The sequence below is a fragment of the Salmo salar genome, chromosome ssa07 (genome assembly GCF_905237065.1).
Source record: "Salmo salar chromosome ssa07, Ssal_v3.1, whole genome shotgun sequence".
In the NCBI taxonomy this organism is placed as follows: Eukaryota; Metazoa; Chordata; class Actinopteri; order Salmoniformes; family Salmonidae; genus Salmo; species Salmo salar.
Window position 1 is genome coordinate 3,852,211 of NC_059448.1, and position 18,850 is coordinate 3,871,060.

The 18,850-nt window shown below is 45.7% G+C and overlaps 1 protein-coding gene and 1 long non-coding RNA gene across 2 annotated transcripts in view; both read left to right on the forward strand.

The window, feature by feature from the left end:
- The window catches only part of LOC106608439 (palmitoyltransferase ZDHHC3-like), a 35,923-nt gene extending 24,255 nt beyond the window's left edge, over window positions 1-11,668 (forward strand). The window contains exons 5-9 of the mRNA XM_045721435.1: window positions 4,771-4,832; window positions 9,979-10,099; window positions 10,330-10,402; window positions 10,676-10,835; window positions 11,158-11,668. Coding sequence (XP_045577391.1) covers window positions 4,771-4,832; window positions 9,979-10,099; window positions 10,330-10,402; window positions 10,676-10,835; window positions 11,158-11,249 — 508 coding nt within the window. The 3' untranslated portion in view covers window positions 11,250-11,668. The remainder of the gene's footprint in view (window positions 1-4,770; window positions 4,833-9,978; window positions 10,100-10,329; window positions 10,403-10,675; window positions 10,836-11,157) is intronic.
- A 3,576-nt stretch (window positions 11,669-15,244) lies between these two features.
- Window positions 15,245-16,229, forward strand: LOC106608440 (uncharacterized). The gene is made up of 2 exons (XR_001329511.2): window positions 15,245-15,378; window positions 15,990-16,229. It is a non-coding gene; the product is annotated as an uncharacterized lncRNA (long non-coding RNA).
- The last annotated feature ends 2,621 nt before the right edge of the window (window positions 16,230-18,850 follow it).

An 18,850-nucleotide genomic window follows, 5' to 3' on the forward strand; every position in this document is an offset into this window, starting at 1 on the left:
GGTTAGTAACGCTACTCTCCTCCTACTACCTCTCTCTGTCCCTGGTTAGTAACACTACTCTCCTCCTACTACCTCTCTCTGTCCCTGGTTAGTAACACTACTCTCCTCCTACTACCTCTCTCTGTCCCTGGTTAGTAACACTACTCTCCTCCTACTACCTCTCCATCTCTGTCCCTGGTTAGTAACACTACTCTCCTCCTACTACCTCTCCATCTCTGTCCCTGGTTAGTAACACTACTCTCCTCCTACTACCTCTCCATCTCTGTCCCTGGTTAGTAACACTACTCTCCTCCTACTACCTCTCCATCTCTGTCCCTGGTTAGTAACACTACTCTCCTCCTACTACCTCTCCATCTCTGTCCCTGGTTAGTAACACTACTCTCCTCCTACTACCTCTCTCTGTCCCTGGTTAGTAACACTACTCTCCTCCTACTACCTCTCCATCTCTGTCCCTGGTTAGTAACACTACTCTCCTCCTACTACCTCTCTCTGTCCCTGGTTAGTAACACTACTCTCCTCCTACTACCTCTCCATCTCTGTCCCTGGTTAGTAACACTACTCTCCTCCTACTACCTCTCTCTGTCCCTGGTTAGTAACACTACTCTCCTCCTACTACCTCTCTCTGTCCCTGGTTAGTAACACTACTCTCCTCCTACTAACTCTCTCTGTCCCTGGTTAGTAACACTACTCTCCTCCTACTACCTCTCCATCTCTGTCCCTGGTTAGTAACGCTACTCTCCTCCTACTACCTCTCCATCTCTGTCCCTGGTTAGTAACACTACTCTCCTCCTACTACCTCTCCATCTCTGTCCCTGGTTAGTAACACTACTCTCCTCCTACTACCTCTCCATCTCTGTCCCTGGTTAGTAACACTACTCTCCTCCTACTACCTCTCTCTGTCCCTGGTTAGTAACACTACTCTCCTCCTACTAACTCTCTCTGTCCCTGGTTAGTAACACTACTCTCCTCCTACTACCTCTCCATCTCTGTCCCTGGTTAGTAACACTACTCTCCTCCTACTACCTCTCCATCTCTGTCCCTGGTTAGTAACACTACTCTCCTCCTACTACCTCTCCATCTCTGTCCCTGGTTAGTAACACTACTCTCCTCCTACTACCTCTCTCTGTCCCTGGTTAGTAACACTACTCTCCTCCTACTACCTCTCCATCTCTGTTCCTGGTTAGTAACACTACTCTCCTCCTACTAACTCTCTCTGTCCCTGGTTAGTAACACTACTCTCCTCCTACTACCTCTCCATCTCTGTCCCTGGTTAGTAACGCTACTCTCCTCCTACTACCTCTCCATCTCTGTCCCTGGTTAGTAACGCTACTCTCCTCCTACTACCTCTCCATCTCTGTCCCTGGTTAGTAACACTACTCTCCTCCTACTACCTCTCTCTGTCCCTGGTTAGTAACGCTACTCTCCTCCTACTACCTCTCCATCTCTGTCCCTGGTTAGTAACGCTACTCTCCTCCTACTACCTCTCTCTGTCCCTGGTTAGTAACGCTACTCTCCTCCTACTACCTCTCCATCTCTGTCCCTGGTTAGTAACACTACTCTCCTCCTACTACCTCTCTCTGTCCCTGGTTAGTAACACTACTCTCCTCCTACTACCTCTCTCTGTCCCTGGTTAGTAACGCTACTCTCCTCCTACTACCTCTCTCTGTCCCTGGTTAGTAACGCTACTCTCCTCCTACTACCTCTCCATCTCTGTCCCTGGTTAGTAACACTACTCTCCTCCTACTACCTCTCCATCTCTGTCCCTGGTTAGTAACACTACTCTCCTCCTACTACCTCTCTCTGTCCCTGGTTAGTAACGCTACTCTCCTCCTACTACCTCTCCATCTCTGTCCCTGGTTAGTAACACTACTCTCCTCCTACTACCTCTCCATCTCTTTCCCTGGTTAGTAACACTACTCTCCTCCTACTACCTCTCCATCTCTGTCCCTGGTTAGTAACACTACTCTCCTCCTACTACCTCTCTCTGTCCCTGGTTAGTAACGCTACTCTCCTCCTACTACCTCTCTCTGTCCCTGGTTAGTAACGCTACTCTCCTCCTACTACCTCTCCATCTCTGTCCCTGGTTAGTAACACTACTCTCCTCCTACTACCTCTCTCTGTCCCTGGTTAGTAACACTACTCTCCTCCTACTACCTCTCTCTGTCCCTGGTTAGTAACGCTACTCTCCTCCTACTACCTCTCCATCTCTGTCCCTGGTTAGTAACGCTACTCTCCTCCTACTACCTCTCCATCTCTGTCCCTTGTTAGTAACGCTACTCTCCTCCTACTACCTCTCCATCTCTGTCCCTGGTTAGTAACGCTACTCTCCTCCTACTACCTCTCCATCTCTGTCCCTGGTTAGTAACGCTACTCTCCTCCTACTACCTCTCTCTGTCCCTGGTTAGTAACACTACTCTCCTCCTACTACCTCTCCATCTCTGTCCCTGGTTAGTAACACTACTCTCCTCCTACTACCTCTCCATCTCTGTCCCTGGTTAGTAACGCTACTCTCCTCCTACTACCTCTCTCTGTCCCTGGTTAGTAACACTACTCTCCTCCTACTACCTCTCCATCTCTGTCCCTGGTTAGTAACACTACTCTCCTCCTACTACCTCTCTCTGTCCCTGGTTAGTAACACTACTCTCCTCCTACTACCTCTCCATCTCTGTCCCTGGTTAGTAACACTACTCTCCTCCTACTACCTCTCTCTGTCCCTGGTTAGTAACACTACTCTCCTCCTACTACCTCTCCATCTCTGTCCCTGGTTAGTAACGCTACTCTCCTCCTACTACCTCTCCATCTCTGTCCCTGGTTAGTAACGCTACTCTCCTCCTACTACCTCTCTCTCGTCCCTGGTTAGTAACACTACTCTCCTCCTACTACCTCTCCATCTCTGTCCCTGGTTAGTAACACTACTCTCCTCCTACTACCTCTCCATCTCTGTCCCTGGTTAGTAACACTACTCTCCTCCTACTACCTCTCTCTGTCCCTGGTTAGTAACACTACTCTGCTCCTACTACCTCTCTCTGTCCCTGGTTAGTAACACTACTCTCCTCCTACTACCTCTCCATCTCTGTCCCTGGTTAGTAACGCTACTCTCCTCCTACTACCTCTCTCTGTCCCTGGTTAGTAACACTACTCTCCTCCTACTACCTCTCCATCTCTGTCCCTGGTTAGTAACGCTACTCTCCTCCTACTACCTCTCCATCTCTGTCCCTGGTTAGTAACGCTACTCTCCTCCTACTACCTCTCTCTGTCCCTGGTTAGTAACACTACTCTCCTCCTACTACCTCTCCATCTCTGTCCCTGGTTAGTAACACTACTCTCCTCCTACTACCTCTCCATCTCTGTCCCTGGTTAGTAACACTACTCTCCTCCTACCTCTCTCTGTCCCTGGTTAGTAACGCTACTCTCCTCCTACTACCTCTCCATCTCTGTCCCTGGTTAGTAACACTACTCTCCTCCTACTACCTCTCTCTGTCCCTGGTTAGTAACACTACTCTCCTCCTACTACCTCTCCATCTCTGTCCCTGGTTAGTAACGCTACTCTCCTCCTACTACCTCTCCATCTCTGTCCCTGGTTAGTAACACTACTCTCCTCCTACTACCTCTCCATCTCTGTTCCTGGTTAGTAACACTACTCTCCTCCTACTACCTCTCTCTGTCCCTGGTTAGTAACGCTACTCTCCTCCTACTACCTCTCTCTGTCCCTGGTTAGTAACACTACTCTCCTCCTACTACCTCTCTCTGTCCCTGGTTAGTAACACTACTCTCCTCCTACTATCTCTCTCTGTCCCTGGTTAGTAACGCTACTCTCCTCCTACTACCTCTCCATCTCTGTCCCTGGTTAGTAACACTACTCTCCTCCTACTACCTCTCTCTGTCCCTGGTTAGTAACACTACTCTCCTCCTACTACCTCTCTGTCCCTGGTTAGTAACACTACTCTCCTCCTACTACCTCTCTCTGTCCCTGGTTAGTAACACTACTCTCCTCCTACTACCTCTCCATCTCTGTCCCTGGTTAGTAACACTACTCTCCTCCTACTACCTCTCCATCTCTGTCCCTGGTTAGTAACACTACTCTCCTCCTACTACCTCTCCATCTCTGTCCCTGGTTAGTAACACTACTCTCCTCCTACTACCTCTCTCTGTCCCTGGTTAGTAACACTACTCTCCTCCTACTACCTCTCCATCTCTGTCCCTGGTTAGTAACACTACTCTCCTCCTACTACCTCTCCATCTCTGTCCCTGGTTAGTAACACTACTCTCCTCCTACTACCTCTCCATCTCTGTCCCTGGTTAGTAACACTACTCTCCTCCTACTACCTCTCCATCTCTGTCCCTGGTTAGTAACGCTACTCTCCTCCTACTACCACTCTGTCCCTGGTTAGTAACGCTACTCTCCTCCTACTACCTCTCTCTGTCCCTGGTTAGTAACACTACTCTCCTCCTACTACCTCTCCATCTCTGTCCCTGGTTAGTAACGCTACTCTCCTCCTACTACCTCTCTCTGTCCCTGGTTAGTAACACTACTCTCCTCCTACTACCTCTCCATCTCTGTCCCTGGTTAGTAACACTACTCTCCTCCTACTACCTCTCCATCTCTGTCCCTGGTTAGAAACACTACTCTCCTCCTACCTCTCTCTGTCCCTGTTAAACTTCCTCATCCCTCCTTCTGTCCTCATCCCTCCTTCTGTCCTCATCCCTCCCTTCTCCTATCCTTCTATCTCTCAGTCTGTCATTATAATATAGTGTGTGGTTGTGTTGTAGGATCAATAACTGTGTTGGAGAGTTGAACCAGAAGTACTTCATCCAGTTTCTCTTCTATACAGGTGAGTCCTTTATTACTTACCCAGGAGGTTGGTGGCACCTTCATTTAGGAGGACGGGCTTGTGGTAATGGCTGGAGTGGAATTCTATCTAATACCTCTAACACGTGATTCCATTAGCTCCAATCCAGTCATTCCTTTTCCTGTTTTTACTTTGTTTTTTTCTTCATGTTGTCGATCAGCTTTAATTTTGCAGATTGTAGCTTCCGTTAATGTAATTGTCTGCATCATTTCTAATCTCCCAAATATATTTTTTTGGGGTCAAATATATACAGTACCAGTCAAAAGTTTGGATACGGCTCCTCATTCCAGGGGATTTTCTTTATTTTGACTTTTTTTCTACATTGTGGAAAAATAGTGAAGACATCAAAACTATGTGAAATAACACACATGGAATCATACGCTCTAACCGCTAGGCTACCTGCCGCCCCTACACTCTAACCGCTAGGCTACCTGCCGCCCCTACACTCTAACCGCTAGGCTACCTGCCGCCCCTACACTCTAACCACTAGGCTACCTGCCGCCCCTACACTCTAACCACTAGGCTACCTGCCGGTCCCTACACTCTAACCACTAGGCTACCTGCCGCCCCTACGCTCTAACCACTAGGCTACCTGCCGCCCCTACACTCTAACCACTAGGCTGCCTGCCGCCCCTACACTCTAACCACTGAGGCTACCTGCCCCCTACACTCTAACCACTAGGCTACCTGCCGCCCCTACACTCTAACCACTAGGCTACCTGCCGCCCCTACACTCTAACCACTAGGCTACCTGCCGCCCTACACTCTAACCACTAGGCTACCTGCCGCCCCTACACTCTAACCACTAGGCTACCTGCCGCCCCTACACTCTAACCACTGGGCTACCTGCCGCCCCTACGCTCTAACCACTAGGCTACCTGCCACCCCTACGCTCTAACCACTAGACTACCTGCCGCCCCTACACTCTAACCACTAGGATACCTGCCGCCCTACACTCTAACCACTAGGCTACCTGCCGCCCCTACACTCTAACCACTGGCTACCTGCCGCCCCTACACTCTAACCACTAGGCTACCTGCGCCCCTACACTCTAACCACTATGCTACCTGCCGCCCCTACACTCTAACCACTAGAATACCTGCCGCCCCTACACTCTAACCACTAGGCTACCTGCCGCCCCTACACTCTAACCACTAGGCTACCTGCCCCCCCTACCCTCTAACCACTAGGCTACCTGCCGCCCCTACACTCTAACCACTAGGCTACCTGCCGCCCCTACACTCTAACCACTAGGCTACCTGCCGCCCCTACACTCTAACCACTAGGATACCTGCCGCCCCTACACTCTAACCACTAGGCTACCTGCCCCCCCTACCCTCTAACCACTAGGCTACCTGCCGCCCTACACTCTAACCACTAGGGCTACCTGCCGCCCCTACACTCTAACCACTAGGCTACCTGCCGCCCCTACACTCTAACCACTAGGGCTACCTGCCGCCCCTACACTCTAACCACTAGGCTACCTGCCGCCCTACGCTCTAACCACTAGGCTACCTGCCGCCCCTACACTCTAACCACTAGGCTACCTGCCTCCCCTACGCTCTAACCACTAGTCTACCTGCCGTCCCTACACTCTAACCACTAGGCTACCTGCCGCCCCTACACTCTAAGCACTAGGCTACCTGCCGCCCCTACACTCTAACCACTAGTCTACCTGCCGCCCCTACGCTCTAACCACTAGTCTACCTGCCGTCCCTACACTCTAACCACTAGGCTACCTAACGTTCTATTAAAATGTATATGAGTGAGGTCATTTCTGTCTTTGGGGTGTATACAGAGTATGTCCACATCAGACCATTTTATTGATAAACAACACTAAACGTTGTATTTTATTTAGTGATGTAATACTGATCATAATTTGGTTTCGATCCATAGAGGTTATAAAAATTATCTAGATCCTCTATGAGGCCGTGGAAGGATTCAGATTGTGGTTTTAAAAGAAAACATGAATCATCAGAGTATAATATTAATATTATCATATATATATATATATATAGTGGCAAACCTCTTCAAAGTTAGGAGCGTTTGTCACAAATTAAGTGCTAAACTGTCACCAAAGTCAGCCCAGAATGAAAGTTCTTTCGAACATGACAGTACCTGTGTGTTTGTTTCGCTGTCCTGGTCCACCCAGGCCGCAGGTAAGGTCAAGGATAGCAGGGTTCGGTACACAAATCTGGTTCTCGGTAGGTCCAGGTCTAAACGCCAACAGGTAAGTCCAAAACAGTCCAGCTCGTACACGGTAAATCCAGCCAATGTAGATTGTCTCTTTCTCTATGGTTCATAGATCCTTCCCGCCCTCTCTCTCTCTTCCTGGTTTTTCTTGACCTTTTATCTGTGGGTCGGCTCCACCTTCTGAGGGTTCCCCTTGCTTCTGGGAATTGTAGTTTTGGCAGTCGGCCATTTTGTGATCTGTAGTTCTGATCGGGGTGGCCATTTTAGTGATCGGGCAGAGCCCGTTTATTAGTTCTCTTGACGGTTTAATACTTTCTGAGAAGTAGCCATTATTTACTATTTTACACCTCGGGTTGCTATACATGATTTTAACTCATTTTATAAGAGATTCTCCTAAATTGAAATGTTCCAGGCATTTATATATATATATATATATATAAGTCCAGTTGTACTTTATCAAAAGCCTTTTCAAAGCCAGCTATGACTAGCAGGCCTGGTTTCACAGATTTTTCATAGTGTTCTGTGAGGCGACTCCGGGATGCCGGCCTTCTAGGCAGAGTTCCTCTGTCCAGTCTCAACGTCAACAGTGAAGAGGCGACTCCGGGATGCCGGCCTTCTAGGCAGAGTTCCTCTGTCCAGTCTCAACGTCAACAGTGAAGAGGCGACTCCGGGATGCCGGCCTTCTAGGCAGAGTTCCTCTGTCCAGTCTCAACGTCAACAGTGAAGAGGCGACTCCGGGATGCTGGCCTTCTAGGCAGAGTTCCTCTGTCCAGTCTCAACGTCAACAGTGAAGAGGCGACTCCTGGATGCTGCCCTTCTAGGCAGAGTTCCTCTGTCCAGTCTCAACGTCAACAGTGAAGAGGCGACTCTGGGATGCTGGCCTTCTAGGCAGAGTTCCTCTGTCCAGTGTCTGTGTTCTTTTGCCCATCTTAATCTTTTCTTTTTATTGGCCAGTCTGAGATATGGCTTTTTCTTCGCAACTCTGCCTAGAAGGCCAGGATCCCGGAGTCGCCTCTTCACTGTTGACGTTGAGACTGGTGTATTGTGGGTAATATTTAATGAAGCTGCCAGTTGAGGACTTGTGAGGCGTTTGTTTCTCCAACTAGACACTCTAATGTACTTGTCCTCTTGCTCAGTTGTGCACCGGGGCCTCCCACTCCTCTTTCTATTCTGGTTAGAGCCAGTTTGCGCTGTTCTGTGAAGGGAGTAGTACACAGCGTTGTATGAGATCTTCAGTTTCTTGGCTATTTCTCTCATGGAATAGTCTTCATTTCTCAGAACAAGAATAGACTGATGAGTTTCAGAAGAAAGTTCATTGTTTCTGGCCATTTTGAGCCTGTAATCGAACCCATAAATGCTGATGCTCCAGATACTCAACTAGTCTAAAGAAGGTCAGTTTTATTGCTTCTTTAATCAGAACAACAGTTTTCAGCTGTGCTAACATAATTGCAAAAGGGTTTTCTAATGTTCAATTAGCCTTTTAAAATGATAAACTTGGATTAGCTAACACAACGTGCCATTGGAACACAGGAGTGATGGTTGCTGATAATGGGCCTCTGTACGCCTATGTAGATATTCCATTAAAAATCAGCCGTTTCCAGCTACAATAGTCATTTACAACATTAACAATGTCTACACTGTATTTCTGATCAATTTGATGTTATTTTAATGGACAGAAAATGTGCTTTTCTTTCAAAAACAAGGACATTTCTAAGTGGCCCCAAACTTTTGAACGGTAGTGTGTATATACATATATTCAAACAAATCTTGCATATCTTAATTAGTTTAATTCTTAATTTCCATGATAATATTAATATTATATAATAAATATTATATTAATATGAATTAATATGCGTAATAATGTTGACAGTTTGTGTTGTGTATAACCAGGACGACCGTTTGTGTTACGTTTTTGTCAAGCAATTATTATTTTAGCAAACAATTATTGTGATTCATCCTGTATTGTCCCTAACATCTTTACCCCCTAGCAACAGCTGTGGCACACACACACACACACACACACACACTCAACTCTTTTCCTCCACAATGAACCATCGGCTCAGATGCTCAACAGTTGTTACTGAGCCAAACTCAAGAAAGGACTTGATTTACATGTACAGTCACAGAAGGCAAGATTGAGTAAAATTGGCAAAAATGGGGAGATTTGATAAACCATTGTCGAGTCCTATGTGATGGAGGTCAGATACACACCGTTCCTCTGAAACACACACTGGTCCCCTGTCATGAGCGTCTCTGTGCAGTCAGACATTTCCATCCATTATTATGAGCCGTCCTCCCTTCAACAGCCTCCTCTGATTTATTTATTATTTCATATCCCTCTCTCTCATCCCCCTCTCTCTCATCCCCCTCTCTCTCATCCCCCCCCTCTCTCTCACCCCCCTCTTTCTCATCCCCCCTCTTTCTCATCCCCCTCTTTCTCATCCCCCCTCTTTCTCATCCCCCTCTTTCTCATCCCCCCTCTCTCATCTCTCCCCCTCTCTCATCTCTCATCTCTCTCTCTTTCTCATCCCTCTCTTTCTCATCCCCCTCTCTTTCTCATCCCTCTCTTTCTCATCCCCCTCTCTCTGTCTCTCTCATCCCTCCCTCCGTCTCTCTCATCCCTCTCTGTCTCTCTCATCCCTCTCTCTCTGTCTCTCTCATCCCTCTCTTGTCTCTCATCCCTCTCTCTCATCTCTCTCTGTCTCTCTCATCCCTCTCTGTCTCTCTCATCCCTCTCTGTCTCTCTCATCCCTCTCTCTCTGTCTCTCATCCGTCTCTCTCATCCCTCTCTCTCATCCCTCTCTGTCTCTCTCATCCCTCTCTCTCATCTCTCTCTGTCTCTCTCATCCCTCTCTGTCTCTCTCATCCGTCTCTCTCATCCCTCTCTGTCTCTCTCATCCCTCTCTGTCTCTCTCATCCCTCTCTCTCTCTCCAGGTATGGCCAGTCTCTACTCCATGGCTCTGGTGGTGGCAGCCTGGGTGTGGAGAATACGGAGCGAGAGAGACGGGGAAGGAGAGAAAGAAGGAGAGGAGTCTCCCAGCAAACACCTTGTTGTGTGAGTAGAGAGAGAGAGAGAGAGAGAGAGAGAGAGAGAGAGAGAGAGAGAGAGAGAGAGAGAGAGAGAGAGAGAGAGAGAGAGAGAGAGAGAGAGAGAGAGAGAGAGAGAGAGAGAGAGAGAGAGAGAGAGAGAGAGAGAGAGAGAGAGAGAGAGAGAGAGAGAGAGAGAGAGAGAGAGAGAGAGATGTATAATTTATATTGTGTGTTTCGTTGTTGCCCCTTCCTCAGAGCTCACTACATCATCCTCCTGGTTGAGTCGGTGTTGTTTGGTGTGTTCGTCATGGTTATCTTCTACGACCAGGTACGGTGAAGTCTCGGTCAAATGTGTTGACCTCAGAAGACCTCGTTTTTAACCTGAAACTTTGGGGACATGTTTATGTTTTAACCTGATAAATTCTCCACCTCTCTCTCTCTCCATCCACCTCTCTCTCTCTCCATCCACCTCTCTCTCTCTCTATCCACCCCTCTCTCTCTCTATCCACCTCTCTCTCTCTCTCTCTCTATCTACCTCTCTCTCTATCCACCTCTCTCTCTCATCCCTCTCTCTCTATCCACCTCTCTCTCTGTCTCTCAGTTGGTGTCCATTATAACAGATGAAACTCCTATAGAACATATGAGGAACAGACTGCTGAAAGACAGAACATCGATCACCAGCAGCACCTCTCAGCCACCGACACACATCCCACACACACGCAAGCCCAAACTGGCCCTGCTCAGAGAGGTCTTCGGGAGAGGTGTGTGTGTGTGTGTGTGTGTGTGTGTGTGTGTGTTGTTCAACCATCTGTACATGGTTCCGCTCACAGCCTTAAAGAACTCTTAACATATAGTACCACGTTTATGATCTCTCTGTCTCTCTCTCTCTCTCTCTCTGTCTCTGTCTCTCTCTCTGTCTCTCTCTCTCTCTCTCTCTCTCTCTCTCTCTCTCTCTCTCTCTCTCTCTCTCTCTCTCTCTCTCTCTCTCTCTCTCTCTCTCTCTCTCTCTCTCTCTCTCTGTCTCTGTCTCTCTGTCTCTCTGTCTCTGTCTCTGTCTCTCTCTCTCTCGTTCTCTTCTCTCAGGGTCGGTGTTCTGTTGGCTGTTCCCTCTACATTCCAGTCCCCCCACCGTCGGTGGAATCAGCTACTCGGCTGTTCCGGATTATGATGTCTAACGTTCCCACAACATTCAAACAACATTCTGGTGATAGCGTTAACGTTGTGGTTATGTTATGGTCATGATATAATTAGGGCTGTCAAATAATTCATTTAATTTCGTGACGTTAGTTAATCGCAATTCATCACTATGTTTCACACACACACACACACACACACACACACACACACACACACACACACACACACACACACACACACACAACTGTTAAAGCTTCAGACATTCTGAATGAGTGTGACTTTAGGATAAAATAACTGGCTCTATGGATACAAAGAACAATGTTCTGAAAACACTGTAACCATCTGTACTGAACACACACGCAGACCTACACACTCACTTCTCACCACTCTCTCGCTCTCGCTCTCGCTCTCTCTCTCTCTCTCTCTCTCTCTCTCTCTCTCTCTCTCTCTCTCTCTCTCTCTCTCTCTCTCTCTCTCTCTCTCTCTCTCTCTCTCTCTCTCTCTCTCTCTCTCTCTCTCTCTCTCTCTCTCTCTCTCGCTCTCTCTCTCTCTCGCGCTCTCTCTCGCTCGCGCTCTCTCGCGTCTCTCTCTCTCGCGCTCTCTCTCGCTCTCTCTCTCTCGCTCTCTCTCTCTCTCTCTCTCTCTCTCTCTCTCTCTCTCTCTCTCTCTCTCTCTCTCTCTCTCTCACCCCATAGCCTTCTTTTCCAGTTCTGCCTTTGCCATCCAAATTGTGCATAGCCTAGTCAGTGGTCAAGTTATCAGGTTTCTAGCTAAACAATGTTGTTTGTTAATCAAACCAACAACAATAAAAAAAAAGTGTTTAAAACGTCCGCGACATGCACACGAATCCGCAAAAGAAAGAAAATGCATATAGCTCTGACATGACTTTGGCTCGCGGTCTAAAGTGATGTAGCTGTGTTGCGTTTTAAAAGGTTCCGTTGGGAAACACGTGCGCTTTAAAGGTTCCTGTTAGAAATTGAGATAAGATTAACAAACAAAAAAAAGTACAGCGATTTAAAAAAAAATCCACATTAACTTTGACAGCCCTAAATATAGTATATATTAATATCATAGGTTACTGAAATGTTTGCAGTGAAAATGTGTTTGGTTAACTAACGTTCCCACAATGTTAGGGGATCATGGGAACCTTTTCAAAAAAAAAAATAATGTTCCTTCAACGTTGTGTATGCGTTAGGGTCAGGTCACTGAAAGGTTACATTTGAAGTTTTGGTTACTGCAGTTTTGCGTGAAGGTTAGGGTTAGATGTTGAGGGAAGGTTAGGGTTAGATGTTGAGGGAAGGTTAGGGTTAGATGTTGAGGGAAGGTTAGGGTTAGATGTTGAGGGAAGGTTAGGGTTAGATGTTGAGGGAAGGTTAGGGTTAGATGTTGAGGGAAGGTTAGGGTTAGATGTTGAGGGAAGGTTAGGGTTAGATGTTGAGGGAAGGTTAGGGTTAGATGTTGAGGGAAGGTTAGGGTTAGATGTTGAGGGAAGGTTAGGGTTAGATGTTGAGGAAGGTTAGGGTTAGATGTTGAGGGAAAGTTAGGGTTAGATGTTGAGGGAAGGTTAGGGTTAGATGTTGAGGGAAGGTTAGGGTTAGATGTTGAGGGAAGGTTAGGGTTAGATGTTGAGGGAAGGTTAGGGTTAGATGTTGAGGGAAGGTTAGGGTTAGATGTTGAGGGAAGGTTAGGGTTAGATGTTGAGGGAAGGTTAGGGTTAGATGTTGAGGGAAGGTCAGGGTTAGATGTTGAGGGAAGGTTAGGGTTAGATGTTGAGGTTAGGGTTAGATGTTGAGGGAAGGTTAGGGTTAGATGTTGAGGGAAGGTTAGGGTTAGATGTTGAGGGAAGGTTAGGGTTACAGTATAATGTTACAGGAGTGGGTATTGATACGATATTACTGATTATACTACTGATGTATTCTGACTTGTTACACACACACTACCACACACACACTACCACACACACACACTACACCACACACACACACTACACCACACACACACTACCACACACACACACTACAACACACACACTACACCACACACACTACCACACACACTACCACACACACACACTACCACACACACACACTACCACAAACACACACTAACACACACACACTACCACACACACACACTACCACACACACACACTACCACACACACACACACACTACCACACACACACACTACCACACACACACACTACCACACACACCCTACCACTACCACACCCTACCACTACCACACACACACACACTACCACACACACTACACCACACTACACCACACTACACCACACACACACTACACCACCACACCCTACCACTACCACACCACACCCTACCACTACCACACCCTACCACTACCACACACACACACACTACCACACACACTACACCACACTACACCACACACACACACCACTACCACACCCTACCACTACCACACCCTACCACTGATTAATTTATATAGACTACTCAGCTTTCTATCTCTACCTGTGTGTGTTTTGTGGTTAAACGTTTTACCTACCTACCGATCAGACCTGGGGTTCAAATACTTTTTTTTTTTAAATAATTTGAAATGATTTGAGAGTTTGCTTCAGTCTGCCTCGAATGCCAGATGGCCAGGGTTTGTACTTTTGGGACTTTTCTATTTATTAATTTTTTTTTTTAACGTGGAGAAGCTCAATCAAGCCCAGATACTTTTTCAGAAAAAGTATGTCGAATAGTATTTGAACCCAGGTCTACTACCTGTACTTACACTGAGTGGACAAAACATTAAGAACACCTGCTCTTTCCATGACACAGACTGACCAGGTGAATCCAGGTGGAAGCTATGATCCCTTATTGATGTCACCTGTTAAATCCACTTCAATCAGTGTAGATGAAGGGGAGGAGACGGGTTAAAGAAGGATTGTTAAGCCTTGCGACAATTGAGACATGGATTGTGTGTGTGTGCCATTCAGAGGGTGAATGAGCAAGACAAAATATTTAAGTGCTTTTGAACGAGGGAATGGTAGTAGGTGCCAGGCGCACCGGTTTGTGTCAAGAACTGCAACGCTGCTGGGTTTTTCAGTTTCCCGTATTTATCAAGAATGATCCACCAGCCAACCTGACACAACTGTGGGGAAGCATTGTAGTCCACATGGGCCGGTATCCCTGTGGAACGCTTTCAACACCTTGTAGAGTCCATGTCCCGATCAATTGAGGGTGTTCTTAATATTTAGTATGCTTGGTACTCAACATTAGGAAGGTGTTCTTAATATTTAGTATGCTCAGTACTCAACATTAGGAAGGTGTTCTTAATATTTAGTATGCTAGGTACTCAACATTAGGAAGGTGTTCTTAATATTTGGTATACTCAGTGTACAGGTGTATTTTATGTGTTCTATTCATATGAAGGGGGGAGATATGGTATTCGTCCCAAACAGCACCCTATTCCCTATATAGTGCACTAACTACTAGAGTACCATTTGAGACGGCTACCATTTTAAGTTGATTCTAACAACATGATCAGGGTACTGGTTTGCCTCTTGGTTTTATGTTGAAACGATTAACAGTTTTTTTTTATTTATTCATAACGATATTGTTACTGGCTGCGTCCTTGTCCCGAAATGGCACCCTTTATTCCCTATTTAGTGCACTACTTTTGACCAGAGCCCCTACGGTGCATTCTGTAGGGAATAGGGCGCCGTTAGGGATACAGCCTCGTTTTTTGGGGAAAATCTTGATTTTTGTTTTGTTGACAGCGGAGTGGAATGTATATATGTGTACAGAGGAGAAATCATGTTTCATGATAACGTTTACATTTATTAATATATTGATATTTACTGTGGATCTGTCCCAAATGGCACTCTATTCCCAATTTTAGTGCACTACTTTTAAAGGGAATAGAGTGCCATTTTGGACGTATTGTGTGTGTATCTCTGACTGTGAACTACAATTTGTTTGTTTTCTATATGCTGCTGCGACTACTGCATTATGTGGAAGTAAAATAACATTTTAAAATCTGGTATTTATTTTGTGTGAGGAGTGAAATGACATGTTTTATATTTTCCAAAAACATTTTTTTTTTTTTTAGCATTTTTTTTATTTACATCGGATAGAAAAATCCTGGTCCCGGAGAACCGTAGCCCCATTTCGTGTTCTTAACGACCTGGAAGACCAGGTGTGTTGAATTTTAGGCAATCACCGAACTGATCAATTAGCTCGGTCCGTCAGGTGTGGCGCTGTTATGAGAATTATGTTCTCAATGTTAACTTCAATTAAAATACTCAAGTCTGCCACCCAGAATGTGTAAGATTCTGGTTGAATAACACAGGCGGAGGCGCGGATTACAAGAATCAGAAGTGTTTTTATTCACGAGGGCGCTCTGAAGTCCATTGTACGGAGACATCGATTTATGTACCACTTCTTATTTACGCACACACATTACACACAAACATTAAGGCCCCAGATCTCTTAACACTGTAGATCATTACCCAGCCGACAGATTCATTCCTCTGAGATTAGGGAAACCTTGAGGGGAACTCCCTCTCATATCTTAAACCCTCAAGAGTTCAAGCTAGGTCAGGTCAACCACAGTTTAACAGTTCTTGGTGTTTTCCTTAAACACACAGACACACATTCTTCTCTTACCCTAGTCCAACCTTGTTAGACTTAGGCTTAAACCCTTTTAGTTACTCATTCTACAAGCTATATAGACCATATCCCTAATAGTTAAGTCTCAGGGTAGAATTATTTAATCATTACATTCAAACCTATAAATCCCTTTTACAGGCGCCCAGTTGGAACGGACTACCTGCAGTACTACAGGAACAGAATTGCCTACCCCTGTCATACAGAGTAGTGAGGAAGAGCTGTATGGACCATTCTTGTCCGGAAGTCATTTAGCCATTCCATTGTAGCCAACGGCGCTCTGTAGAGTTGATATTTTCTCGAGTTTTCTTGTGTGAATTAACTCGTGACATTCCTGGATTACTCATTTATATTAATAAAGTTCTGATTTTAATAAACCAATACGATAGTTATTTGATTAAAAAATGTTTTTAAAAGAGGTTGGTGGGGATAGGTTGTCCGTTGTCACAGTTCCAAGACCAGTCAGAAACGTCCAGCTAAACCCTACGCCAATGACGCCGGTGGATCTCATAACTGACCTTGGATCTACGTTTAAGTAGCAATGATATATCCTTCGCCGCCCGTTGTCTTCCGACACAACAGGAAGCTCGAACCAGTCATAGCAATTCAAGGTTCTTTACAGATAATTTCTTAGTTACGTTGATTTGAGTAACACTTCATTTTAAGGCGTCATTTATTATAGATTAATTATACAAGTATTGTAAAAACGTTTTTATTTAATCTTTTAACTGTAATAACGTGTAACTGGTGGTGTAGTTGCAGTTTTTAATTAGAGGTAAAACAACAAATGCTTCTTACGATGCTTGTTGCAAATGGGCAAAAGTTTTCACTAAATTCACACATTTTTAAGGGTTAGTTTCTTCTCAGCTGCAACCGATTCAGTAATAACGGGCACAAGGTTGTAATCGCTTGTGGACAGATGCGCTGGGTGTCTGAGATTTAAAGTTTTGAGGCTATAATTTACCTACCTGTGAATGAACACTCTTCATAATCTCCACTCAATGTTGTTGCCAGCACTTGCCCCCCCCAAAAAAAATGTACCATCGAGGTCAACTTGGTTTACAAAATCAGATGTACAGAGCTGTGAAAAAGTATTTTCCCCCTTTCTGATTTTCTCTGTCAAATCTTCAACCAAAACCTAATATTGCCATTTCCCACCTGGATAAAAGGAACATCTATGTGAGAATGTTGTTCATTGACTACAGCTCAGCGTTCAACACCATAGTCCCTCAAAGCTCATCACTAAGCTAAGGACCCTGGGACTAAACACCTCCCCCTGCAACTGGATCCTGGACTTCCTGACGGGCCGCCCCCAGGTGGTGAGGGTAGGTAACAACACATCCGCCTCGCTGATCCTCAACACGGGGACCTCTCAGGGGTGCGTGCTCAGTCCCCTCCTGTTCTACCTGTTCACTCATGACTGCACAGTCAGGCACGACTCCAACACCATCATTAAGTTTGCCGATGACACAACAGCGGTAGGCCTGATCACCGACAACGACGACACAGCCTATAGGGAGGAGGTCAGAGACCTGGCCGTGTGGTGCCAGGACAACAACCTCTCCCTCAACATGATCAAGACAAAGGAGATGATTGTGGACTACAGGAAAAGGAGGACCAAGCACACCCCCATTCTCATCAACGGGGCTGTAGTGGAGCAGGTTGAGAGCTTCAACTTCCTTGGTGTCCACATCACCAACAAATTATCATGGTCCAAACACACCAAGACAGTCGTGAAGAGGGCATGACAAAGCCCATTTCCCCTCAGGAGACTGAAAATATTTGGCGTGGGTCCTGAGATCCTCAAAAGGTTCTACAGCTGCACCATCGAGAGCATCCTGACTGGTTGCATCACTGCCTGGTACGGCAACTGCTTGGCCTCCAACCGCAAGGCACTTCAGAGGGTAGTGCGAACGGCCCAGTACATCACTGGGGCCAAGCTTCCAGCCATCCAGGACCTCTATACCAGGTGGTGTCAGAGGAAGGCCCTAAATATTGTTAAAGACCCCAGCCACCCTAGTCATACACTGTTCTCTCTGCTACCGCACGGCAAGCGGTACCGGAGCGCCAAGTCTAGGTCCAAGAGGCTTCTAAACAGCTTCTAGCCCCAAGCCATAAGACTCCTGAACATCTAGTCAAATGGCTACCCAGACTATTTGCAGTGGCCCCCCTCTTTACACCACTGCCACTCTCTGTTGTCATCTATGCATAGTCACTTTAGTATCTCTACCTACATGTACATACTACCTCAAATAACCGGTGCCTCTGCACATTGACTCTGTACCAGTACACCCCTGTATATAGTCTCACTATTGTTATTTCACTGCTGCTCTTTATTTACTTGTTAGTTTTATCTCTTATTCTTATTTCTATTTTTGTAAACTGTAATGTTGGTTAGGGGCTCGTAAGTAAGCATTCCACTGTAAGGTCTACACCTGTTGTATTCAGCGCATGTGACTAATAAAATTTGAATTGACTTCTAATTATATACCTGATGTTACCAGTGAATGCAGTTTTTGTGAACTAGAAACTGAATCTATTGAACACTTATTCTGTCATTGTTTATATAGTGAAGTGTTCTGGACTGATGTAAAACTATATCTTGGCAACAAAATGCATAAAACCATTGAAATATCTAAGTTTGACATATTCTTTTACTACACTGATTCCACAATTGAAATGTATGTCATAAATCTCTATTTTTTTAGGGACATTTTTCATACACAAATCAAAATGTATGAAGAAAAAGCCCCTTTTCTTATTTAAAATAAATCTGATTTGGACTTTTTAGAGTAATTAAAACGTTTAACAAAACAAAATGTCAACAAAATGTATTTGCTACATGCCTGTATTTCAATTGATTTGAATTATTATATTAAAACATTTTGCTTCCTGGTTTCCCGTGATCATGTGACAAGAGTGTTTTTTTGGTTGTTGTTTTTTTTGCTTTCTTCTTCCTGGTTTCCCGTGATCATGTGACAAGAGTGTTTTTTGTTGTTGTT